Below are 26,996 nucleotides of genomic sequence, written 5' to 3' on the forward strand. Positions count from 1 at the left end.
CTCAGAGCGCTTTGTTGAGGATATCTGGAACAATAACCATCATTAATGATTAGTAGGTGAACAGGGTAGTTACGGAGTTAAGTTCCACGCACACTCTTGGGAATGAGAAGAAAAGGATTAGAACGAAGTTGTGTCTCGAGAAGCCTCGGTCCCATTGAAGTTTCGCGGCTACAATTTAACCAAATCTTCAAGTTTTCAACCATCAAATGAAGAAAAACGGAACTTCCATTTTTATGCTCGTTCTAACAGATTATCGTCAGATTATCGTGAAAAAGGGCATTTTTATCCCCAGAAAAACATTCGTTCGGTGGGACTGAGGCTTCCAGCCTCTTGGCTGGGACAGACGTCTGCATTTTACTGCAGCTTCCATCGACAGCCAGAAAGGGTAGTGAATTAGTTATCAAACTTCGGCGGTTCCCCATGCTGCCCCCAACCCCCACAAGGTGGTGGACCGTGTTGCATTCCATCATGCGGTTTGGCCGAGTGAGAAAATATTTGCGGTGTGTCAAGGGGTCGGAGAAAGATTAGCGGGTCTGATATGGAAAGTACCTTCGGGCTCAAGCTTTGACGCTCTGCTGTCAACATCTGTGAAAGAAACAGGGGAATAGCGAAGAGGAAAAAACAAAAAATTGCCATGAAGACAAGCCAGGACAGGAGGAAGCCACCCGCTCAACACGCAGACCCCCAAACGACAGGGGGGCAGAAGAACGTACAGAAAGAGGAGCCCTCTGACTTCACATAGAGAGGAGGAGAAATGGTGCGACGTGAAAGAGAGGAGACAAAGCGGAGGCGATGGAGGGAATAAGAAGGACGACTTAGAGAGGGAGAAGCAAAAATGCATCGGACAGAAGCATGAAGATAACCAAAGTACCAACAACGAAGAAAGAATAGGAAGTAAAAGCCAAGGGGATCGCGACAGAGAAGAGTCTCATTTTCCGCGTGATACAGTTAATGGAGTAGAATGTGGAAGAAATGGTGGCCCTTGGTGACAATTCCAGAACAATGGAGAGCGAGAAGGACAGAGGGAACCGCTAGGCGTCGGAGCCACGTTTCAACTCACTGTGAGACTCGGCAGATTTCCAGCGGTTAGGATCCAAGATGCCAAAGGTTTTCTTTGGTTTTATCGGCTCGTCTTGTTTCTTTGCAGAAACCTGAAGGAGACACGAAGAGAAAAAACCATCAATGAAGAGAAGGCAGAGATCCTTCGGCACATGGAGTGGCAATATGATGAATATGGAGCCTCTTGCACTTCATTAGCCAAGGACAATAACGCCCAGGGCTGTCTATACTCCAAGCTGCTGAGGATGAAGGACAAAGCATGGACAGCCCCAGGTTCTTCATGGGAGTTGTAGTCTAGACCATCCAAGCTGCTCAGAGTCTGCCTATCTCTGGACAGAGACCTCCTCGAGATCCCCGCTTCTCACCTTCTTCCTGAAAAAGATACTCTTGGATTTTTTGCTATCCGCCGCCTTGGTCTTCACGCCAATGTGCTTCATATAGGTGACAACAGCGCAAAATATAACAGAGCTGCAGGGGAAAGGGACAAAACATCAGGGTTCCATCATTTACCACAAGACAACAACCAACTACAATTCCAACACCGGAACCATTGAGACATCTCATTCTAAAAGCCAAACCCTGCACTTCTTATAGGGACCGTACATATACTATAAGGAATTGTGTCATGCGCAAGGATGAAAGGGAACACCGAAAGGCTTGTGCATAAAAACATCTGGAGGTATCACAGTGTGGATGGTCTTTGGAGAGAGGAGATGGAAGACATTCTAGAACTCGGTCATGCAGGTACACGTAACAAGTAAAAAGAGTTACCTCTTCTCCTCGTCGGTGGAGATGGTAGGGCTGTAAGAAAGAACGTCAGAGAACCTTCGTTAAGGAGAGAAATCTGAGAGGATATCTGTCTTACATTCATATAAACTCTAAATCTGTCATAATCCTACTTGCAACAAAGCCTTATGTTATTTATATATATACAGTGATAACTGGAAGAGGAATATCCGTACCTTTATGCACATATATAGATATCCCGTACTCCTTGATCAGTGCTTTAACATCCATGCCTACACGCCAGCGGTTCACACACCCGTACGAGCGCACACACCTACCGTCTCTGCATTGGGGACCCACACACCCCTATATTTCCATCCATAAAACACTCGTTTATCTCCCTTATCCTTCCAGCCCTTGAAATAACGCACCCCACTTATACTCACACTCACTGGCATCAGCATCTGCACACACACACACTTACACTCACACTCCTCATCTGCTGCTCCCTTACACACCCAAACTACAGATACTTCAAACAATAACCGGTACCCAACTAACACATGAACAGAATCAGCTGCTTTGTATTCTCCTGATGCATCGGAGGATCCTTGAAACAAGGTGTTCGGACCCCTGGTTGAAATCGTGATTTCATGCTAGCCCATCGCTTACCCCCCCCTGCCCCCCAATGCACTCACCCACAGAATATCATGTTTGTTGAGTGTGAGTGAGGCACAGGGCTTCCCGCTGATCATGGTACAAGAGACGGCACAAGTATCTCGAAGTCTCTGGACAGTGAGTGGAGACAAAAGCTACGGCGGCCGTCTTATATACCCCGCCAGGGTGATGCAACCCGCCGAAAGCCGGCACGGTAGGGAGGCGGAGCGGAGAGGACAGATGTTTTATATTAAGGACAGACAGAAGACGGTTCCAAAGACCACTTCCTGCAAGTTAACCCCTCGGGTAGCACTCCACGTCGGCATTCTAGGGATTAGCAACGCGTTCCGCGCCAGCTGGTGGCCAATGAGTTAAAAACGGCCGCCTGGTGTTAGGGGTACACCCCCGGCCAAGGCAATTTGAATTCCCAGATGGCCGCGAGGGGTTAAAAAGGGGTCGCGGCGTTCCCAGAGCCCAAAATAGCTGCACATCTGGAGGGCCGACGGGACATGGGAAAGCTCGCAGGACAAAAGACCCCGCATGAAATGGGAGAGAGCGCCGCGTTAGGAGCGAGACCGTAACCTGAAACGAAGAGATTTCACACCAGAAAACAATGGCGAGTGTGTTCCCCCCGGACAGCCGGCTCTAAGTGTGGAACTAAGGGGCTGCAGCGAAGCTGCAGTTTCAACTCACTGCGTATTATGAGAAGCAATGGGCCCTGTATAACGCATAAAATCCTTAGGACCCATGCATCTTACAGGGCCCATCACCGGCTGGCTCTTCAAAATGTATAACGCCAACACCCGCTTTAGTGAATCGACCCCTAAATAAAGTGAGCCTAATAACCCCCGGAGTCCTAATACCACCGCATCCGGTTATCACCTATATCTGAACTGCGGAGCAACGACAAAACGTTTGGATCTTTGGAATAAAAATGTGATTGACGTTAATAAAAGCAAAGTTTCAAAAAGTTTTCAAAAATTGCAAGTTTAGGATTTCAGGCAAAAAAATGGCAAAAAAAAAAACTAAAGTTCCCATTTCAGCAGAAATAGACCCAAACCTATTAATTGAAATTTGCAAACGTATAATTGTGGCAGAGCCCCCCATCCCCCATCTCATGAATCGCTCTGCTATACCCTCCCAACTCGGCCCTCCGCCCCGTCCCCCACATCCTGTCTGGGTCACCCCCACCCGCTCAATAAAGATCTTTTTGGAAACCGACCCTCCGTCCCAAACTCTGTTACTGCGCTCAGACATTCGCGATTCGGCCCGCACCCCTTCACTGCCAGACCCTCTGCGAACAGCTCGACGTGGGGCGAGTTACTGGCTAAGAACTATCCGCCACGTATAAAACGTCCCCGAACCACATAATAAGCACAAAATTAAATTGCAGAAATACTTTTTTTTTTATATAAAATCTATGTATTTGTTGGAAATTTGTCAAAAAGAATAAAATAGCCAAATTACATATTTATAAATAATACACAAAACTGTGAATCTAAACCTGGATATAAGTTTTTTATATTTATTATCAACCCAATCCAAGAGATCAGTCCAAGCATGTACACGGGGGTCTCGATAGACCCCCGGGCGGGCAAATGCATATGGGGGGGATTCTGCGGAGTCCCATACGGGACACTGTGAGGATTTAAAGGGATCTCTCATATCATATGCATGCTGCAGGGTCCCTTTACACGCCATTTGGACACACGCCACATCTTAGTTCTTCGGGGGCTGCCGGTGGGTTCCTCTAGTACTTTAAGCCCAAAGGACCCCATTCTCATCTTGGCAGCAGAACCGGTTTGCCCACCCTGTCCGCTTCGAGGATACTCACTGCATCTCATCGAGCCGAGCCAGCAGCTGCTCGGCTACCTGCTTCTCTTTGGATTCCAGGATGTGTCGGTCGCTGGTCCGATACGATTCCAGCTCGCTCAGTTCAAGTTCCCCGGGGGTCATTCCCAGTACCCGCTTGGACCTGCGCGGACCAAAAAGAGAACACAGACGCTAGACTACCTGGCAGAAACCCAAAAGGCTCCGAAAACAATGGAAATTTATTTTAAAGTATAAAAAAAATAATAAATTATATCCCGGTGAAAAGAATGTAATAGTTACCACGAATAAAAGTAATAATAAATAAATAATAATAATAATAAATAATAATGTAAAAATAAAATACCAGATAATAATAATAAATAATAATAATAATGTAAAAAAAAAATACCAGAGGGGCCAGATAATAATAATAAATAATAATAATAATAATAATGTAAAAATAAAATACCAGAGGGGCCAGATAATAATAATAAAAATAATAATATATTTATTTTTAATATTTATAATTTATTATTTATTGTTTTATATAGAGAATTCATCAATTTATTGTTAAAAAAGCAAAATCGGGCGCGTGGCGGGGGGTACCTGAAGTCTTCCAGCTGCCTGCAGATCTCCGGAACCTGATAACTCTGAATCTCCCGGACGTACTTTTTCTGCGTCTCTTCCGGGATGAGGTCGGGTCGCGTGCGATCTGGGTGCAATAAAAAAAACATTAAAATTATAAACCAATCATTTATAAAACGTATTATTTACAAAGCACCCGACCCGTTTATCTAAACATCTTATTCGCGTTTCAATGTCCTGCTGTAAATAGAAGTGCTGGGTTTAAATAGCAAGGACCTCTGTGTAGAGCCCTAAAGAGCGAAGTCCATAAACGCACTTTCATTTTTAACCCCTTAATGACAAAGCCCGTACATGTACTGGCTCAAAATGCATTCTTTTCAATGGGTTTAGGGACCGCCCATTGTCCTAAAGGGGTTAATAAAAGTCATCAAAAAATTCAGACTTATTAAAAGGAATTTGGTGAATGAGACGTCTTAACGAAAGTCATCTTTTTTTGACATTTGAAACGGAATTATGGGTTTTTTTTTCTGCATTTGTGGCTTTTACAGGCTGCAGTGTCGCTCCCTGACCAGCAGAGGGCTCCTGGACGTCAAAACGCGTCTGGCCGGCGTGAATCCCGTAATATTAACCCCGTAATGACAAAGCCCGTACATGCATTGTTTTCAGTGGGTTTAGGGACCGCCCATTGTCCTTAAGGGGTTAATACATTCTTTATTGCGTTGAGCGTCACGTGACGTACGTTACCCTCACCTCGTAGAAGGCTGGTAAAAACTCACCTAGATCAAAGGAAATGTTGCTGGGCACCGAAACGCGTAGGACCTGCCAAGAGAAGACGCCTGCGTTACCACCAGAGCCGTGGCTACAGGATGTACGGCTCATCTCTAACCCGCCACTGCGTGGAAATCAGCAGCCATTTCCAGGAAATGAACAATACAGAGCAGAAGTTTCTACATGTCTACTCACTCGGTGCGGGCAGAATGAGGAACTGAGGCAGATCGGCCCCCCTTCGGCCCCTGTCTAGTCTGCCCGTTTCTCCTGCTGTAAAGACTCAAACCTTAATCAGTCGTTGGTCTTGTCTTAGATTCAGGAGCCGTATGTCTATCCCATGCATGTTTAAATCCCCTCACTGTATTACCCTCTACCACCTCTGCTGGGAGGCTGTTCCAATTATCTACCCTCTCAGTAAAGTAAAATTTCCTTATACGACATCTAAGCCTCTGACCCTCTACTTTTAGATTATGGCCTCCTTCAAACAGCGCTTGCAGAATATTTGGAGGAAGGTGGGTACTCACCGCTCCTTTCATCAGAAAGGTATAGTGGAAGTCCAGGAAAAACTTCTTCCCCTCTTTGGCCGAAAGGCTCTTCAGGATGTCCGCATGCAGGTAACAGAGCTGGGGGTGGATATTCACAAAGATCGTTTAAAGAGTAAAACCCAGCAGGGCGACCGCTTCCCACCCATCGATCACGGAAAACCACGTAGACGATGGACCTTAGAGTCACCAGCATCTCATGCGCAGAAGGATACACCGTGTTATCGAAGACAGCAAGCATTTCATGCCACTGACAGGGAACATGCATCTTATTCCACCCCGGCCTCTTAATACGGCACAAGTAGTTGCCCCTGCCCCTACAAGCCCTTTAAGTCGAAGGCAACCTGGTTGTGGCTCATCACACAAACATACAATATGATAAAAGACACACTCTGTCTGTCGGAATAAAGCCAATGGCACTTTGGCAACTGGAAACAAAGTTGATAAGAAAACCCCCTGTCCCGATGTATTGCGCAACAGCACTCCACGCTCTAAACAACAGAGCGCTTTCAACCCTTTGATGACCATGTGGGTTGCGAGACCTCTCTGGAGCCTTCGTGAAAGGAGAAGACTCGACGTCCTGCAAGACCCAGGAACGCCTGCCAATGACCCAACTTTGCCAGCTAAGACCGCAAAGATAATTAAATCTAAATAACCAAGTATTGTTTTGGGCTAAAAAGAATCAGATCGCGCACACACACACACCTGTTCTCAAGGAGTTGACCATCTGAGAGCAACATGGAAGAGAGAGAAAGACGTGAGACACAAAGCCAGAGGCTTGTATTTAATGGTTGGGTAATAGACATTAAACTGGCAGCTACATTCTGACAATAAGGGGTGGGGGGTGCAGTTACCCAACTGCCATGGACTCCTACCTTACGAAGTGCATCATGAATAGCCCCAATGTTGGGGAGATGTTGGCTAAAATACTCATTGAGGTCTGGTAAACATGGAATCCCACCCTGCTTTTTGGGACATTTCATGCACATAGGACGGTCACAGCCTCCGCAGAGCACTGGTGGCACGGAGGTCCTTCCCAGAAGGTGTAGTTTGGGACCATCCATGCCAGCAGTCCCTCACAAAGCCCTAATAAGCTCGGAGATGGTAGTGTGGCATTTAACCGGTGTATCGAGATGCATGGCGGTGACACGACTTTGTTCTCGTCTTACCAACGGGCTGGGATCAAACTGAAGCACCACATGCTGAAGGAACACCATGATGTAGGCCGGGTGCGCCTTCACGTGCTCGATACTCTGGAACGGGCTGCTCTGGTCTTCTACGCTCTGGAGACAGATTGAGGACAACCATGGAATAAAAGATAAACAGCAAGCATTAAAATCAATAGGAATTTGATGATTTCTAGTTTTTTTCTGACATTATTTAACTTTTTAGGTAACACGGCCGCATCAAAGACGAATCTGGGACGAAGGAATGGGATTTAAAGCTGTATGGCTGCCCGGCACAAAATAAAGACATTCTTCAGCCTACACACCCCAAAAACGACCCACGGGTCCCCTAGAACCACTGACCGGCTCAATGTCATTCTCAAAGTCCTCGTCCTCTGCTCCGATGATAGACGTCGCGCCCAATGAGTGGAGACCCTGCAAGAGGAGTTGTGGTCAAAAGCGAAGTCTTAAGTCTTAACACAAAGGGGGTTACATTCAAGGAGAAGTTTCAGGTCAAGGTTCTAAAAACATGGTGCCATCAGCAGGCATCATCCAATGGTTTCCATGATGAACGTTCCACATTTAGAACTTTGACCAGAGTTCATTTTCTATACGTAGCCCCCAAAAATTACCAAATCAGCCAACTTTAAATAAAATCTAAAATTCAATAAAAGTACCTTGCTTTGTGAAATTATTTTTATTATTTTATAGAATTAATCCAGATGACACTAACAGGGTGACACAGTACAGGCAAAAAAAACTACTCAGATGGTTCCAAGCCAGACTTTGCAATGCATCATGGGAACCAAATCATGATTGGACGCCAGAGACGGAAAAAAAAAAAAAGATGATGTTCTGGTTCAAGGATTTTTTAATATAGGGAAAACCAGGCTAAATGTGAATTGGTTTTGTAAGCGGGAAACACTTATCTGCGCACACAGCTGGAGCCGTGAACTTGGAACGCTCCGCAAAAATGTTCATTTTCGTTCACCTCTGTTCCCCGAACGCCCCGCTTTATGGGCCAAAATCGGAAAGGTCTGGCTACTGCCGGGCAGAATCTCTCCTAATGCTCAAACAGTCAATTCCTGGCTGCAGATCAAACTAAAAACTTATATCTTAATGCGTCTGTATTTCCCTAGAAACTACCCAATATATTCCGCCCCGGTGCTCACTTTATACAGGTCTGGACAGCATCCGGTGGAGGGGCCATGTTGGATTTGAGTAGAGTTTTTGGACAAGCCTGTTTGAGGAACCTCTAAGACGTAGCACATGTTAAACTGGTTATAGCATAAAAAAGTAATTCATTAAAATTAAAGTCCAGGAGAACGTCAATGGGGAGGCCAACCTAAGAGCCGCCGAGATAATTGGTCAACTTTGTCTTGAACTGAGCGAGTCGTGAATACTTGATCGTTGAGGTTTGTTCCCAAAACAATTTCAAAAGTGAGCTTAAAATCAGTGATCGATTTTAGAAAAAGTCTAAAAAAGTCCGGCTCATAAGGGTCCTTATTTTAGTTGCAGGTAGAAGTCCACCTCGATACTCCCTGTACCCTCGCTAAGCGTAAGCTTCTTCCTCCCCTGTACCTTGTACTTATACCTCTCCTGGTCTCCCGACACCTCCTCCGGCTCCACGAAACAACACATTTCTTTGTGCACCTCCTTGGTGGAACACCCTAACCTTGCTCAATCAACTTCTCCTAACACGCGGTTCTCCGCCGGGGACCCGGTCTGGATTACTCAATAATTACCCTTTGCCTCTCCACCCCTTTTAAACAATACGACTACAATGATCATCTGTGCCGACGGACTCTCCGCACTCCCGCACTCCTGCTCGCCCTCAGAACACCGACTCCATTCTTTGACTCCGATCGAGGATTCCAGCTCCTGGAATTCTCCACCGATTGCTACCCCTTGTTACCTATATGAACTGTGACCACCTCGAGTGTCTGGTCACCCCTAAAGCTGAATACCCCCCAATATTTTGATTGACTTGACTAAGTTTGCGAGCCGGGTCCTCTTTCCCTAATGTATCGGCTCGTCTCGCCAAAGAACTCCAGTGTAGTTAGGACTTTACTTAGGTCTACGAGTATCTCTGGTTCTGTAGACCAAATCCTTGAAGACTCTTCTGACGCAAACACAATGTGTTCCAGGCTTTGTAGATGGCCGTACGAGCTGAAGACACATCATTTATATCCATCGGCTGCGGGCACCGTCTCGGTGGATTCATTTTGTTTCTAACACCTAGGGTAGTCTCGGGCCGGCCGTCTCTGGCTCGGTTGAAGCAGATCTTCTGGAAATAGCTCCTGTTATCTCTGTGAGCTCCTGCCTTGCTGAAAGCCGTAATGATGACAGTGACCAGGGGGCAGATATATGACGTTGAGCAGAACTTTGATCTGGCTTCCTGAAACCTAATAGCTTAAGGGGGTATTTAGGAAGTTCTCCAACATCACTAGAACCGGCAGATCGGCCCCGCTTGGCCCGTCTAGTCTGCTGTAAAGACTCAAACCTTAATCAGTCGTTGGTCTCGTCTTAGATTCAGGACCCGTATGTCTACCCCATGCATGTTTAATACCCTCACTGTACTACCCTCCAAGACACACAAACACACATATACACGCTACCGTTCAAACTTTTGGGGTCACTGAGCTGTTTCCATAGAAAAACTAACATACTCGCAAAAGGGGTTTTCTAACGACCAATTAGCCTTTTAAACTTAAACTTGGATCAGCGAACACAACGTGCCATTGGAACATGGGAGTGATGGGAGTGAACAGGAGTGATGGGAGTGATAAAGGGCTATTGGAACACAGGAGTGATGGGAGTGAACAGGAGTAATGGGAGTGATAAAGGGCTATTGGAACACAGGAGTGATGGGAGTGAACAGGAGTGATGGGAGTGATGGGAGTGATAAAGGGCCATTGGAACACAGGAGTGATGGGAGTGATAAAGGGCCATTGGAACACAGGAGTGATGGGAGTGATAAAGGGCCATTGGAACACAGGAGTGATGGGAGTGATAAAGGGCCATTGGAACACAGGAGTGATGCGAGTGATAAAGGGCCATTGGAACACAGGAGTGATGGGAGTGAAAGAGTGATGTACACCTACGAAGAGATTCCATTAAAAATTAACTTAGAGTCACATATACGAGGTGAATACACAAGCAGAACGCTCAGGCCGAGTGGCTCAGGCCGGCATCTAGGTCTCCACGTGAAGCAGGGTATAACTCACCCCAAAATGCGCTTCATCCGGGTCCATGTTTGCTGGCGGAGGGTAACCTGGCAAAAACCTGGGAAGAGAAATCCGAGTTGTTAGGAGACAATGAATCTAGGGATATATGGGATCAGCGGAGGAGAAACACTGGGGGGGGGGGCAACCAGCATGTCAGGTCTTCGTCTAACGAAAGCATAAACATCGTACCCGAGCTCTGCCGTTCTTACACGCGTGATCACGTGCGCATAACACGGAGAGATCCATTACAAGCAAGGCAAGTAAGAATTACACGTATGCAGGGGCCACGAATCCTCAGCGGGATTTGATGGCGCTATATAAAACAATAAATAATAATAATAATAATAATAATAATCAGGGACGCCCTGCACTTGTGTTTGGAGTTCGTCGGCGCTGTGATCATTAATATTCAGCAGGCAGTGACTACAAACATCGTCAGGGCGTGTGATGTCATGGCCGACACTGAGGTCATCGAACATCACAAGGGTCCAAAGAGTGACTTTGGTGGCTACAGTTTCAGATGGCAGAGATCAGGCTGGGAGGAGGGGGAGCGATGAGTAAACGAAGGGAGAGACATGGGACTGGAGGAGGGAGAGCTGGGCAGGGGGTGGAGAGGAATCCCAGGTATGCGGGAGGACAAAACCACCCCCACCCTGCACACTCTCCCCTTCCAACTACCTCCCCTGGTTAATTCAGCTCTCTCTACCCAGAGGGGGTGGTGGGGGCAGGGGGCACATTATCCCCGCAGACACACTGCTTACTACCAGCTGTTGTGTCCTGGTCCGGAGGGGGGGTCCCTGGCCTCCTGCCCTCTCATACCATGGCTGTTAACCCTTACAGCGCCGGACCATCACACGTGTATCACACAGGCACCAGGCGACGGGGCTGCGCAACCCGCCAGCGTGGGGTTTGGAAGCAGATGCTGTAAAGCTGGATGCATGATCATGATGGGAGTTGGAGTCGAGACGCCAGCTGGATGGGCAGCGCTGAACGATTAGCTGGAGGCAGTGAAACGTTCCCGGTTTGATGGATTTGTTTAATCATCGCAGCTGCAGCACCAAGCGTAAGAAATCGCGCATGAGGCATTATAAAGGAATGCGGCCATTTCTCTTATCTGCTTCTGTTACAGTCTGAGAAAAAAACACCGTCTGCCTTTACTGCTAAGCTGGTCCACGTATCCACAACCCCTTCTGGAAAGCGGTTACCCCCGCACGCCGACTTACTTTAGCGTTACTCGTATTTAACAATAAACTTACTGACTTTCTGTATGAAGTAATAACCCCCCCCAGCGCTGTACACAGTAATAACCCCCCCAGCGCTGTATACAGTAAAATAACCCCCCAGCGCTGTATACAGTAATATAACCCCCAGCGCTGTATACAGTGATATAACCCCCAGCGCTGTATACAGTAAAATAACCCCCCAGCGCTGTATACAGTAATATAACCCCCAGCGCTGTATACAGTAATAACCCCCCCAGCGCTGTATACAGTAATATAACCCCCAGCGCTGTATACAGTAATATAACCCCCCAGTGCTGTATACAGTAATATAACCCCCCAGCGCTGTATACAGTAATATAACCCCCAGCGATGTATACAGTAATATAACCCCCCAGCGCTGTATACAGTAATAACCCCCCAGCACTGTATACAGTAATATAACCCCCAGCGCTGTATACAGTAATAACCCCCCCAGCGCTGTATACAGTAATAACCCCCCCCAGCGCTGTATACAGTAATATAACCCCCCAGCGCTGTATACAGTAATATAACCCCCAGCGATGTATACAGTAATATAACCCCCCAGCGCTGTATACAGTAATAACCCCCAGCGCTGTATACAGTAATATAACCCCCCCTAGCGCTGTATACAGTAATATAACCCCCAGCGATGTATACAGTAATATAACCCCCCAGCACTGTATACAGTAATATAACCCCCCAGTGCTGTATACAGTGATATAACCCCCAGCGCTGTATACAGTAATATAACCCCCCAGCGCTGTATACAGTAATATAACCCCCAGCGCTGTATACAGTAATATAACCCCCAGCGATGTATACAGTAATATAACCCCCAGCGCTGTATACAGTAATATAACCCCCAGCACTGTATACAGTAATATAACCCCCCAGCGCTGTATACAGTAATATAACCCCCAGCGCTGTATACAGTAATATAACCCCCAGCGCTGTATACAGTAATATAACCCCCAGCACTGTATACAGTAATATAACCCCAGCGCTGTATACAGTAATATAACCCCCCAGCGCTGTATACAGTAATATTACCCCCAGCGCTGTATACAGTAATATAACCCCCAGCACTGTATACAGTAATAACCCCCCCAGCGCTGTATACAGTAATAACCCCCCCAGCGCTGTATACAGTGATATAACCCCCAGTGCTGTATACAGTAATATAACCCCAGCGCTGTATACAGTAATATAACTCCCAGCGCTGTATACAGTAATAACCCCCCAGCGCTGTATACAGTAATAACCCCCCAGCGCTGTATACAGTAATATAACCCCCAGCGCTGTATACAGTAATATAACCCCCAGCGCTGTATACAGTAATATAACCCCCAGCGCTGTATACAGTAATAACCCCCCCAGCGCTGTATACAGTAATAACCCCCCCAGCGCTGTATACAGTAATATAACCCCCAGCGCTGTATACAGCAATATAACCCCCAGCGCTGTATACAGCAATATAACCCCCAGCGCTGTATACAGTAATATAACCCCAGCGCTGTATACAGTAATATAACCCCAGCGCTGTATACAGTAATATAACCCCCAGCGCTGTATACAGTAATATAACCCCCACCCAGCACTGTATACAGTAATATAACCCCCAGCACTGTATACAGTAATATAACCCCCAGCGCTGTATACAGTAATATAACCCCCCAGCGCTGTATACAGTAATATAACCCCCAGCGCTGTATACAGTAATATAACCCCCAGCGCTGTATACAGTAATATAACCCCCAGCACTGTATATAGTAATATAACCCCCAGCGCTGTATACAGTAATAACCCCCAGCGCTGTATACAGTAATATAACCCCCAGCGCTGTATACAGTAATATAACCCCCAGCGCTGTATACAGTAATATAACCCCCAACGCTGTATATAGTAATATAACCCCCAGCGCTGTGTACAGTAATAACCCCCAGCGCTGTATACAGTAATATAACCCCCAGCGCTGTATACAGTAATAACCCCCAGCACTGTATACAGTAATATAACCCCCAGCGCTGTATACAGTAATATAACCCCAGCGCTGTATACAGTAATAATCCCCAGCTCTGTATACAGTAATATAACCCCAGCGCTGTATACAGTAATAATCCCCAGCTCTGTATACAGTAATATAACCTCCCCCAGCGCTGTATACAGTAATATAACCCCCAGCGCTGTATACAGTGATATAACCCCCAGCGCTGTATACAGTAATAACTTCCCAGCGCTGTATACAGTAATATAACCCCCACCCAGCACTGTATACAGTAATATAACCCCCCAGCACTGTATACAGTAATATAACCCCCACCCAGCACTGTATACAGTAATATAACCCCCAGCACTGTATACAGTAATATAACCCCCAGCACTGTATACAGTGATATAACCCCCAGCGCTGTATACAGTAATATAACCCCCACCCAGCACTGTATACAGTAATATAACCCCCACCCAGCACTGTATACAGTGATATAACCCCCAGTGCTGTATACAGTAATATAACCCCCCAGCACTGTATACAGTAATATAACCCCCAGTGCTGTATACAGTAATATAACCCCCACCCAGCACTGTATACAGTAATATAACCCCCAGCGCTGTATACAGTAATATAACCCCCAGCGCTGTATACAGTAATATAACCCCCCAGCGCTGTATACAGTAATATAACCCCCAGCGATGTATACAGTAATAACCCCAGCACTGTATACAGTAATATAACCCCCAGCGCTGTATACAGTAATATAACCCCCCAGCGCTGTATACAGTAATATAACCCCCAGCGCTGTATACAGTAATATAACCCCCAGCACTGTATACAGTAATATAACCCCCAGCACTGTATACAGTAATATAACCCCCAGCACTGTATACAGTAATATAACCCCCAGCGCTGTATACAGTAATAACCCCCAGCGCTGTATACAGTAATATAACCCCCAGCGCTGTATACAGTAATATAACCCCCAGCGCTGTATACAGTAATAACCCCCAGCGCTGTATACAGTAATATAACCCCCCGCGCTGTATACAGTAATAACCCCCAGCGCTGTATACAGTAATAACCCCCAGCACTGTATACAGTAATATAACCCCCAGCGCTGTATACAGTAATATAACCCCCAGCGCTGTATACAGTAATATAACCCCCAGCGCTGTATACAGTAATATAACCCCCAGCACTGTATACAGTAATGTTGGTCGGTGACACTTGGTTTTATCTCATTTTGTTCCAATAACCCCCTTTATCTGCAGACCTGGAGCCGCCGTTGCTGTCAGTCATGTGATATTTTGGGTGACTTTCCCAGACACCACACTGAGCTGATGCTTTACGGCGATGCTAATGAAGTCCATCCCTCCATAGACTTTCATTAATCTGAGAGTCCGGCTGGGTGATTAAGAGTTTTTAAAAAGGAAAACATAATACCAGATTTTTTTTTTATTTATCTCAACACAAAACGTGCACTCGAGGTTCAGTAAGTGGCCTAAAGAAGCCTTGAGAAGCCACTGGAAACAAAAGCCAAGGTTTGTTTAGAAAACATAGAAAAACAATAGAACCTTCCGGCAGATCGGCCCCCGTCGGCCCCCCGTCTACTCTGCCCGTTTCTCCTGCTGTAAAGACTCAAACCTTAATCCAGGGGTTCTCAAACTGCGGCCCTCCAGCTGCTGCAGGACTACATCTCCCATAATGCTCCTTCAGCTAAGGGGCTGGCTGAGGAGTATGGGAGATGTAGTCCTGCAGCAGCTGGAGGGCCGCAGTTTGAGAACCCCTGCCTTAATCAGTCGTTGGTCTCGTCTTCAGGAGCCGTATGTCTATCCCATGCATGTTTAAATCCCCTCGCTGTATTACCCTCTACCACCTCTGCTGGGAGGCGGCTCCACTCATCTACCCCCCTCTGAGTAAATAAATGCTACTGCTGGCAGTAAAATTTCCTATATGATGAAAACAGAATGGAGACACCAGATAGTAACCAGGAAACACACAAGGTGTGAAACGTACTTGCTGCTTGCTGGGGATAATATGGAACTAAAATTAGAATTGAACATTCCTTACGTAATCCCGCAGAAAAATAAGCAAAGGACTCGGCGGTCTTTTCTTCGCCCGATTTACTGGGTAACATGAAATATTTTGCTATAACGCCTGATTATATCGCACGAGGCTTACGTCAAAATACATTCATCACGTTTTAGGGAGTGAGAATAAAAAATACGCGAAAACACTTACATCAGCCTTACGAAAGTTCAATTTCCTGCTGAGAGGGGAGAGGTGGGGGCAGCTGCGGGGCAGGTATTTGCCCTGCCGGAACCCCCCCCCATGACTGACTCACTCCCATCATTAATACAGAAGTGCCAACCTCACACACACACAGGGGGGATTACTTTGGCTCAAGAGCTTGCACTCTACAAAGCAATCACTTGGCTGCCGACTTCAATTCCCAGCATGCCAGCTTCTATTGCAACTCGCTGGATGTTGCAGGGTTAAAAGAATTCCGGTAAATAAAATTGTGCAATTACCATGGCAACCAATGGAATGTTCCTTTTCGGGTTGCACCGGAATAACTTTAAACATAAACCCCCCCCACCCCCCACGGTTACTGAAATTTACAGCAAAGCGACGTCCAGAAATACTTAGAAAAACTTAGAAATAGGCAGAAACAGGTTTTATCATAAAAAAACAAAAGCTATTCTTTCCGGGCAGGGAAGTTGAACGCAGCCAATCGAAAAACTCCGTCCTGGTTAAAATAGAAACTAAAATATTAAATTTTTTTGTTGGTTATTGTTATGAATATTATTTATGGTTTCTTATGGCGCCATCATATTCCGCAGCGCAGTACAATGAATTTATCAAACCTATCATTAAATATATTTGAACTTTTACTGAGAAAAGGCCGCGCTCCTTTAAAAGGAAGTCATGGCGGCTACAGATAGAAGCGCAGCTGTGCGGGGGTGATAAGCAGGCGCTATATATATATTATATTATATTATATATACAATATATTATATATATAGCGGTATCTGTGCCGCAGACACATCCTCAGAGCTGTACTTGGTGATATCTGAAGACACAGAGCGAGTACAAGCCCCCCCCCCAGCCCACGAGCCCCACAGCCCAGTGGCGGATCATCGAGTAAAAAAAAACCTCAGAAACTTAACTTCGCTACTTTGTTTTTAAACATCATATAATTTATTTTCTTATCCGTATACAAAATGGAAACATTGTAACTGTTGTTACTTATTAGAATTGTTATAATGATTAGATTATAAATTTTATTTTTATAATTATATTATAAATTTTATTTTTTAAATTATAAATTTTTTTAATTATATTATAATTTTATTTTTATAATTATATTATAATTTTATTTTTATAATTATATATTATCATTATATTTTTATAATTTTATTAGTATAATTATTATACTATAACAATAATAATAATAAATAATAATAAACTAAACAGAAACCTAAGCCCATGATCACTTTTAATAATAAATAAAATAATAAAAAATTAAATGCGGTACAAATAGTCGTTGGTCTCATCTTAGATTCAGGAGCCGTATGTCTATCCCATGCATGTTTAATCCCCTCACTGTATTACCCTCTACCACTTCTGCTGGGAGGCTGTTCCACTTAATTACTACCCACTCAGTAAAGAGAGGTGATTACTAAAGCTAGAGACTTCAGGGAATCCCATGTTATAGCACAAAGCTCTACTATGACTTTGGTATGAGCGACCCCCCCCCCTCTCACCAGTTGGTATACAGAACATACCAAAGGGAAAGGCAGGGATATGATGTACACATTCCACCCACACGCGTGAATCCATGCACTGGAAGCATGTGCCCTGGCATGTGTAAAAGCACACAGATATTTGGTGGTAAGTTCCTCCTTCAGATAATGAATGTGCGTTTGTGACCTGCATTTACATGCGTACACACGCGATTAACCGCATGCACACAGGAGCGGGACGGGCTACTTTTTCCGTCCCCATGTATATGCATAGAGTGGGGGGTGCATAAACATACTATATGGTGCACATACCACTACAACAGGGACGCTCATAAAGCGGGGGGTACATTATATACACGGCCTAGACTAAACCGACACAAATGCACTCATAGAAACGCTGAACCTGCCGGCAGATCGGCCCCATTCGGCCCCCGTCTAATTTCTCTTGCTGTAAAGACTCAAACCTTAATCAGTCTCAGATTCAGGAGCCGTATGTCTATCCCATGCATGTTTAAATCTCCTCACTGTATTACCCTCTACCACCTCTGCTGGGAGATGGCTCCACTTATCCACCACCCTCTCACTGAAGTAAAACATCCTTACATGACATCTAAAACTACAGGCTCAGAGGGCCTCGTGATCTATCGATTCTGCTCCTTAAAAAATACCCAGACCCACAGATACAGTCCGGATGGGCCACTCGTAGATGAACAGGTACATGCATCTAGAGCAGGGTGGCCTTGCAGACACAAATGTCTACACATAGACTGCTATTTTGTTAGCACACAGGGACAGCAAGTCACACGGGAGGACCCTCACTTCTGTGTATGTTATTTTACAGCCCCAGGGCCCCTCCTGGTCTTACCCCGATCATGAATACACAGTCTGTAGGAGCACAAAACCCTCTCAGTGGCTGGGGAGGAAAGGGAAAAAGGTAATTTAAGATTCTCAAACTGCCAACCCACCCCGCGACTGCTGGAAAGAGGAACACCCAGCCTTGCATCATAGCCACCAAGCAGCCAGCTCACAAAACAACCATTCTGTGTCCCACAGAAGCTCCACGCCACAGACTGCCACTGTTCCCGAGGTAGAGGGGTGAGCGCATGGTCTGGAGGAAACCCAACACCAGTCTGCCTCGTCTCCTGGACAAAGACCCAGCTATGCTTCAGGATCAGGCTATACATCAACAAGCTCTGGGTTCATTAGCAGCCCTCGGAACACACAGAAAATCCATGGAATCCTCAACCTATTGAGGTGGGATTTGGAATTACCATATCGGCCCCAGAGAACGTTGTCCGAATACATTTGCGACACCTACTTAGTGGTGCTATACTCTTCATGTAAGATCTACAGCCACATAAACTCTTCAGCACTCAGAGGTCACTCAAGGATTATTAAAGTCAAAGAAAGAGTCAAAGAGTGGGGTCTTGAAAGCTTACGAGATTCTACCTCTTATAAATGGCCGTCTATAAGACATCACAAACTAACGCAATGAGACAGACACCTCCTCAAGTGTCTTACCACAACAACATTGACGTTCTTCAAAATAATAACACTAGGGCTCTCCATTACGTATCCTCAGCTTACCAGAAGAACATACTTCATACTGAAATGGCTACTTTTTTAGTGTTTGGTGTTGGCAGGAGAGAATGTCTCTCCTATCTTGAAGAACTTCAAGGCTTGAAGAACATCTCCAGAGCGTTATCCTTAATGAGCAGGATCTCTGTCCAGCGGTCATGATGAAGAAGATGACTTTCTTCCCGTCAGCTACTTACTGTGTTTATGTAACTTAGACGATGTATTTTATTAATCTTCCCTGATAATCACAAATCCAACCATGGTGTCTACATCGGTTCATCGGTCCTGGGACCTTCAACGAACCAACACTAACAGGAACAATGAACCCAAGACACGTATGACATCATGTGCATTTTCATTTAAGGTCACTTGAGACCATGTGAGAGCTCAGAGCACAATTAAAACGGGTAACCGTGAGAAAGCTTTCCCTTCCGATTTATTTGTATCCGTGGAGATCCCCACCATTTCATATTTAGGTGCCACCTCCTCCTCGGAAATTTTCCTGAGTTGATTGCTTTACAGCAGAACTTTGCAAGTCCTCCATAAGCCCTTTATCCCATAGATTTCTATCAATATTCGTGGTTTTTTAGCCACATTAGCCCAATACTTTTTTTTGGGACCAACATAGAAGACAATCTGAAGTCACATAAGCTCTCAGGACCTCAGGGGTCTCATCCTGTGACCCCATATTATTAGGGGATTACGGCCCAGCCTCAGCAATACAAAGAGCTGTGTCGAAACAAAACCAATGGAACGTAAGGGGGCAAAAAAAGTTTACGATCATCAGGTTTTTCAAAAATGTCGCAAAAACAACCACAAATTTTGTAGGAGTTCCCAACACGTCAAAAGGTTTTGAGAACGTAGATGCTGTGTAGGGTACAGAAGCGTTAAGATATTTTCTTATGTAATAATCTTTATCTACAGATATCCAGCCCGGTGTCTGCATCGTTACAAAAACACATTCCACAAAGTCTGCTCTTTCTGAAGAACGTCTTGAGGGCTTTTTCATTGGCGGTCAAAGTTCTCGTTGTGATCAAAACATACAACGTATCGCTTATCTGTTTCTCAATAGATGCGGACAATGGATTGTTTACAGCTAAATGGCCAGATAAAGACCCGAATAGGCGTGAACAGGTTAAAAGAGATGAGTCCCCCAAAACAAAGAAGGGGGCGTCAATTAAAATGGCAGCCAACTCAACTTTGAGGTAGACCCAAAACAATTTGGAGGCCGTGTTTTAAACACCAACAGTGTAACAAAAGGAGATAACAATACACTGAATGGGTAAACAGAGATAACAAACTTTCACTTTCTGTTACTTATTTAACCCCTTCTCCTCTCCTGGTCTCCACCTCGATATCAACTTATGTTGCATGTCATGGTCATGTCAGGAGATGCCCAACGTGGGATCAGGCTGGAACGGACTTGCGTTCCGACGCGTTTTACGTTTACGAAAGTAGCCACTTTTAAGTTATTGATTGTAAGCTTGTTTGTGCCGGGCCCTCCTCGCCTGTTGTTTCAGTAAGTCAAGTTGTTATGTCCTGTCTACCCATTGTACAGCGCTACATATGATGGCGCTATATAAAACAATAAAAAACAATAACAATAGTTATAATAATTGGAGGACTTTCTCGTCTTATCACAGCCTCTTTGGCATCTTCGGGCCAAAGGACCATAGTAATGAGAAGACCTAGAAGCAGACCTCTGCCCCATCACGCGGGGGGACGCATTTTTTTTGTAAAAATCCTTTTTTATAGGGATTAACAAGCAAAATTCAAAAACAAACAAAATTAGGTACCAACGGGCATGTCTCAAAGATCATGCTCTGGACTCAAGCGCAAAGTTTTCCGTGAACTTTAGGAACTCTAGGTAGACAAGGACACGAGGAATGTCCAACGTCCTCCAATGTCCCATAGGCATCCGGCTGAGACTTTATACATAGCGTTGAGCACAAGGTTGGAACCCAGAGGGGTTCACATACTTTTAGGAATATTCTTTAAATGAAAAAACAAACAAAACATTTAAAAAAAAAAAAGGTAAATTTAACTAATCAGGTTTCACCAATTTTTTTTTTGGTAAAAAGCCCTAAAAAAAAATACAAGCCCTTTTTACTAATTTACTTCTACCACTCAGCGAAATGCAAGCATACTAAGTAGATGAATTAATCTTGATCCCGATCACATTTCCTGTTAGATAGTCTCATTGTTGCTTTAAGCAAACTTTCAAACAAGGTTACCCCCCCCAAAAAAAACGACATTCGCTCATTTAACGCTTAAATAAGATGACAGATACAGTGTCAGATCGGCTAACAACAAGCAGGATCGCAACAAGCAGGAAATGCTTGGGCAGGGTCACAAATAATGAGAGGTTAAATACTAGGCTATAAATGCGAACGGGTAATTAAAGGGTGTTTGTTTTATTCTTTCGGTGCACGGCTTCCCTCTAATTCATGTGATAGATCTTCATGTTTAAGTTCAAAAGCACAAAAGACAATTCCAATCATGTCAAGTTTTGACACAAAGCCCTTACATACCTACTTACAAACGGACCAGAAAAAAATAAAAACATATATATATGAAATAAATATATATAAAAAATTGTGAATGAATGAATGAATGAATGAAACCATTCAGCACTGAGTGGGGGTCACTTCAAAAAATCCAAAGAGAGAATCTATATGTTCATCACAGCTTCCGTGACAGACATTGTGGGAATTAAGTGGTTAAACGGCAAATGTCAAGAAGAAAAGAGTGGGTGTCGGGCAAATGCACCAAGAAACTGTGCCCATTCATGTCAGATACAGCCGTGCAAAACACACACATGACAACAGCAGTGTAGGTGTGCACCGCGACATGCGCAGCACGCGGACAGGTTCCCATGCCACCTCCTCCATGCGTTAGCGGTCACTGCCTCTGCTGTCCACGTCCCGGAGGAAAAATAATTCCTCCCTGAATGTGGAAAATCTGACGGCCGACGATCAGAGAGGACTCTGTTTAATCACGATTTTAACTGCGACTCCACCAGGGGCTGAAGAAAGGAAGAAAAAAATGTGCAGAATACTGAAGTTGAGTAACTTCACCTATTTCGTAAAGGGAACACGACCACAGTAGAAGTTGGTTCAACTTAAGTCGACTCAACTGCCAACTGGAAGAACCTCTATAAAAAAGTATGGCAACCCAAAATCTGACTCAAGCTGGTAGTAGAGTTGAACAAAATCTAGTCGATCAACCGGTTGACTGAGAACCCAACATTCAACAGCCAACGCAGGTGACAGATGGGCTTCATCTCGCATAAGCCACTCCACCAAGAGACTCGATGACCGACTTGATGGACAACTTCCAGGAGACGTGGCAGCAGTCAACTCAGCCTTTCATTAATTGAAGAGCGTTCCAGTTGGCTTAGCCAGGCAGCATTATTATTATTATTATTATTTATATGGCGCTTCTTACAGTCCGCACATTCAAAGGGTCTGACAAAACTAGAACCGACCAAGACGAACCGATACATTAGGGAAAGAGAGCTCGGCCCATAAGCTTACAGTCCATTTTTTATCTTAATAAAATAAAAAATAAAAACCTTGGCCATCAGAATCAATGTAATAAAATCATTTTTATTCTTGTGACACCAAAAACAACAAAAGTCAAGCCAACACGACAAGCAACCAATGTTCCACAAAGTATCAACTTTGAAGCATCACCATGGCAACTAACGAAACAACCGTTCTGCCTTTTTCCATAATTGCTCTTCAGGTAGACCTCGTCTTTTGTTTTAATTTAATCTTACGGATGGAGGACCACAAGGTCCATCTAACATACACAAAGTCTCTTTATCAAGCCACGTGTTCACTTGTCCGGCACGAAACCAATCGGAATATATATTTTTTTTCTTTTTTAATAACAGAGGGATAAAGCGTCTGCCGTCTCCATGCTGTAAGAATGCACATTTCTGGAATTGTTTGTCGAAGTTCTTGGCATGCGAACATGAAAAGCCAACTTCCACAGACCAGCTGGAGGTGGGCGTCACGGGGAGATACGGTTCCTGCTACGTAAATACCCGCCATACACAGGGTCTAGATATGATTTAGGAGCAAGGAAGGTCATAGCAGGATCCAGATAGATTCAGGACAGCCATACGCTAAGACAAGACCAAAAAGCGGTGACTAGACGGGCCGGCCAATGCTATGTTTGTGTTTTGAGCCAGTAGGCTTAGGTCTTCTAAAGCCACCAAGTAGTAAGGGGCCACCAGAAAACTTTGAGGGACCATGCCCCAGTCTTGGCCCAAATAAATCATGAGATGTTTTGCAATGCATCATGGGTTTCAACTTTTTGGAACAACTGATTGGCTGCTTCGAGGGACCAACAACTTATTGGCCACTCGGTTATCATTGGGCTGCCTAAGGGTCTCCTAAAATTGTTATTGCTACAATGTAATCACTTTAAACCGTTTTTAGACAACTTTATGGATGCAAAGTCGGCACAACGAATCTCTCGGAGATGAGAATTCAGAAAAATAAGGAATTAGGTCCTCTGCGAGACAGAGTGTTTCCTCCAAAAAAAGGAAAACCCCAGAATGTTGGTTCTGCTATAAGTTGACATACGATAACTTTAGATAAAGGGATATGTTAGTTGTGACATGGGGGGGGGCTATTTTTTACTTGAGTGTCTGAAAGCATTCAAGTTCAAGAGTAAACCTTCTGACCCCACTCACAGGCGACTGTTTGAAAGAGTTAATAAGAGGCTGCAGTCTGTTTAGGACAATGGGATCCAGCTGGGATCCAAGGGACACACAAGGAACAGGAAAAGGATGGGGGCCGGGGACAGAAGGTCAAAGGGACACAGACTTCTTCTTGGTGAGAAGGGAGAGAGGCTGTAAGGAGACCGGAGGAGGTGTGGAGAGACAGAGGTTGGGGCAATGGTGGCGTGGAGAGACAGTAACAAGAGGTGGCAAGAGAGTAACCCTGGAGGAGCAGCAATGGGGGCATGTGGAGAGCAAGAGGGGGTTTTCTAGAAGAGGTACCAGGTCATCTGATTTAGGTCATTCTGCTTTCGTTCCTCCACAGACTTTCATGAGTCAGAGCCTGACTGGGTGATTAAGACTGAGCCATTCCATTGTTTCCCCACAGGCGGTCTGATAAGGAGTCAGGGTGTTTGTCTGGTAGATTGGGACAGATGACAGAACGAGAACACAAATGGTGGGGGGATCCCCTTTCAGTTTGCTCACCGATGTTAGTGGCAGTTGATGGCGGTTATGTCGGAAGTGGTATCAGGAGGGCAAGAAGAAACAGAAAGGAGGGCAAGAAGAAACAGAAATGAGGGCAGTGACAGAGGGCAGGAAAGAAGGGTAGTGAAGGGCAGCGTCGCGAGAGATGGATCCATGGATTGTGTCGGTGCGGTAAAAGTCTATAACAGCAAAAGAAATAAGATGATGATGAAGGGCTAAAGGACTGGGTAATGGGCATACCTGGGAACTGGCAGGGTTTTAGCTTGAGTCTCTGGGTTTTTGCCCCAATCTCTGGGTGCAGGGGCAGATTCTCGGGGTGTCACAGTCTGAAGCCGACTCCTTCCTATTCTCCCTGCTGTGATCATATATAAGACTCTCAGTTGGTGCTTTTGCTCCCAGTATGTTATGGTTGATATCCCTGCTTGAATGCAGGTGACTCCGTTAAGTGTATCTTTAAATAATGACAAGTCAAGGCCTCCATGACGAAGGGTATCAGAGCCATTTGGTGAGTCGCTACATAGAACCTTCACTATGTACTATTAAAGGGTTAAAATTTCAAGAGCCTCAGGACGAGCTAATTTAGTAAGTTCCCGAGTACGGCGACCGGCAGCACTGGCAAGGGTTAAAAGCAAAAAGGCCAGTGATAGTATCAGCGTTAGGAGGTTAAACAAGACACAGCGGGGAGGCGGGGCAATAAGAAGGGGCAAAAGAAAAGTGTCAATGCAGAGGGCCAAGACACAGGGGGGCAATCGTTCATTGGGGGCACAGAGCAGAAAAGCCCCCAACTTAACTTCTAGGTAAGCGCTGAGTATACACAAAACACCAGAGCCGGAATAACACTCCATACTTGTTATGTCCTGTCTACCCATTGTACCGCGCTACAGATTATGATGGCGCTATATAAAACAATAATAATAACCATAATAATAATGGGGTCCTAGGCAATTTAGGGCCCCCGCTCAATCACTTTCCATAACAATGCAACTTATATATGTGCGGCCGCAGACCCCAAACGGACACCTAGGTTGCCCTGTCCAGGATCCGGCCCTGCGATTACACACCCCACACCTGCCGGCCGCTGGCACGACCAGTCCGCCAGGCCCAGAGGGGTGAGGCCCCAGCTGCTGTCAGACACCAGCTCCCATCACTGGCAGCCGACAGCTGCCATGCCATTGGCTAAGGGCGATGAGAGTTATGATCCAACAAAAGCTGCTAGCCTGCAGTTGTCCTTTCGTCGCCGGCAGGCTTTGTGTGAAACAAAAATATTTTTCCTCAAAAAGGTCTTTATTTACAAACAAAAAGTTACACTAATTAGCAAAGCAGGGGGGGGCATAGGAGGGCAGGATATACAGGGTGTCCCTATTACCCCCACATCCCCCAATAAGACCCCTCTTACCTCCTGCCTTCGCACCGGGCTCCCCAGAAGCTCACACCAGTCCTCTGTGCATGGGGTGGATGGTGGGGATCGGGGTAAAGAGGGACCCAGGACTATAACTCCAGTTGTCACTAAACTCCAGACTTGAACAGAAAAAAGGAGAAGGGGGGTAGTACAGGAAGGGCTGAGTGTTTTGGGAGGTGGGACTGGGGGAGGGGAAGTGGTGAGAAAGAGAGAAGAGGAGGGAGCAAGTGTGATGGGGGGAGGGGTGGATAAGAGAGGCAGACAGAGAGAGGGAGGGAAGGCAGGTATATAGACTCCAAGAACCAGCCAGACAGGCCTGATACACGCAGGGAGGGACCGTATAGGCCTGGAGCTCGTGAATGCAATGAATTAACCCTCCCCGCATCCCCCTATAGGGTAGCACGGCATTTAAGCGGTTAACAGCTACCCACCGGGCAAGCCAGCGAAGGGCTCGAGCCAACTCCTCAGCTTGGTTTGCCTCATCACCCGATGGGAGGGACAAGCCAGAGCCGAGCCAATCGCGTCGGCCGCCCCGGGTCGGTTTATTAAAACAGAGCGTAGCAGGTGACCCGGTTTTGGGGCCTTCGCTCAGTTTGGGTCCTCTGCTCCTCTCACCGAGGGTCTGAGGAGCAAACGCCAACCTCTGGCTGGGCGGCAGGTAAAGACAACGATGCGGATAAAGCACCACCCTGGCCAGGTTGTCCCTGAAAAGGGATCAGGTTGCCGACCCGTGCCAACCCTGCTGAAATTCCACACCGATGACATCGTGCCATCCACGCGCAGAGCCGGGCGCGCTCCTCGTGGCTTTTGTCCCTTAGCTGGGGCTCTTGGCATTGCCGTGCCGTGCAGGGTGCCCAGGATCCGCCGCCCTGTTGGTTTGAAGCCTCCATGAGGTGAAGCCTCCTGCAAAGAGATCTCTGGTGATCGCCGTTGGTACCTGCCCCGGCGTAGCGGCCATTGGCTCTGAACCATAAAACCAAAGTGCCAAAGAGAAGGGGGCATGCTGACGAGTTTTGGGTGAAAATAAAGTCAAGGCGAGGAGGTGGGGTAGAGAAACATAAAGTTATGGAAGAAAGTGCATAAAAGGTACAGGTTTTATATTAAAAAGTAAGGGGGCACGTCACAAAACAGGTGAGTATCTGCATTTTATCAGCACTGTTCAATAACGCGTGATATTCTTCAAATGTGCATTTAGTCCTGGAAGTTTTTCAAGTGAACTGGACAGTGAATCGAAAGTGACGAAAGTGCCATCAAACCCCCAAATCTTCATCTT

The 26,996-nt window shown here is 45.7% G+C and overlaps 1 protein-coding gene across 1 annotated transcript in view; it reads right to left on the bottom strand.

Moving 5' to 3' along the window:
• ARHGEF1 (Rho guanine nucleotide exchange factor 1) overlaps positions 1-25,799 on the bottom strand; it is a 34,420-nt gene extending 8,621 nt beyond the window's left edge. Inside the window, 12 exon segments of the mRNA XM_053451949.1 lie at positions 550-585; positions 1,061-1,151; positions 1,425-1,527; positions 1,831-1,860; positions 4,277-4,417; positions 4,861-4,966; positions 5,616-5,658; positions 6,132-6,230; positions 7,319-7,432; positions 7,679-7,750; positions 10,543-10,600; positions 25,721-25,799. Coding sequence (XP_053307924.1) covers positions 550-585; positions 1,061-1,151; positions 1,425-1,527; positions 1,831-1,860; positions 4,277-4,417; positions 4,861-4,966; positions 5,616-5,658; positions 6,132-6,230; positions 7,319-7,432; positions 7,679-7,750; positions 10,543-10,569 — 862 coding nt within the window. The 5' untranslated portion in view covers positions 10,570-10,600; positions 25,721-25,799.
• Between the last annotated feature and the right edge of the window lie 1,197 nt (positions 25,800-26,996).

This window comes from Spea bombifrons, chromosome 12 (genome assembly GCF_027358695.1).
Source record: "Spea bombifrons isolate aSpeBom1 chromosome 12, aSpeBom1.2.pri, whole genome shotgun sequence".
In the NCBI taxonomy this organism is placed as follows: domain Eukaryota; kingdom Metazoa; phylum Chordata; class Amphibia; order Anura; family Pelobatidae; genus Spea; species Spea bombifrons.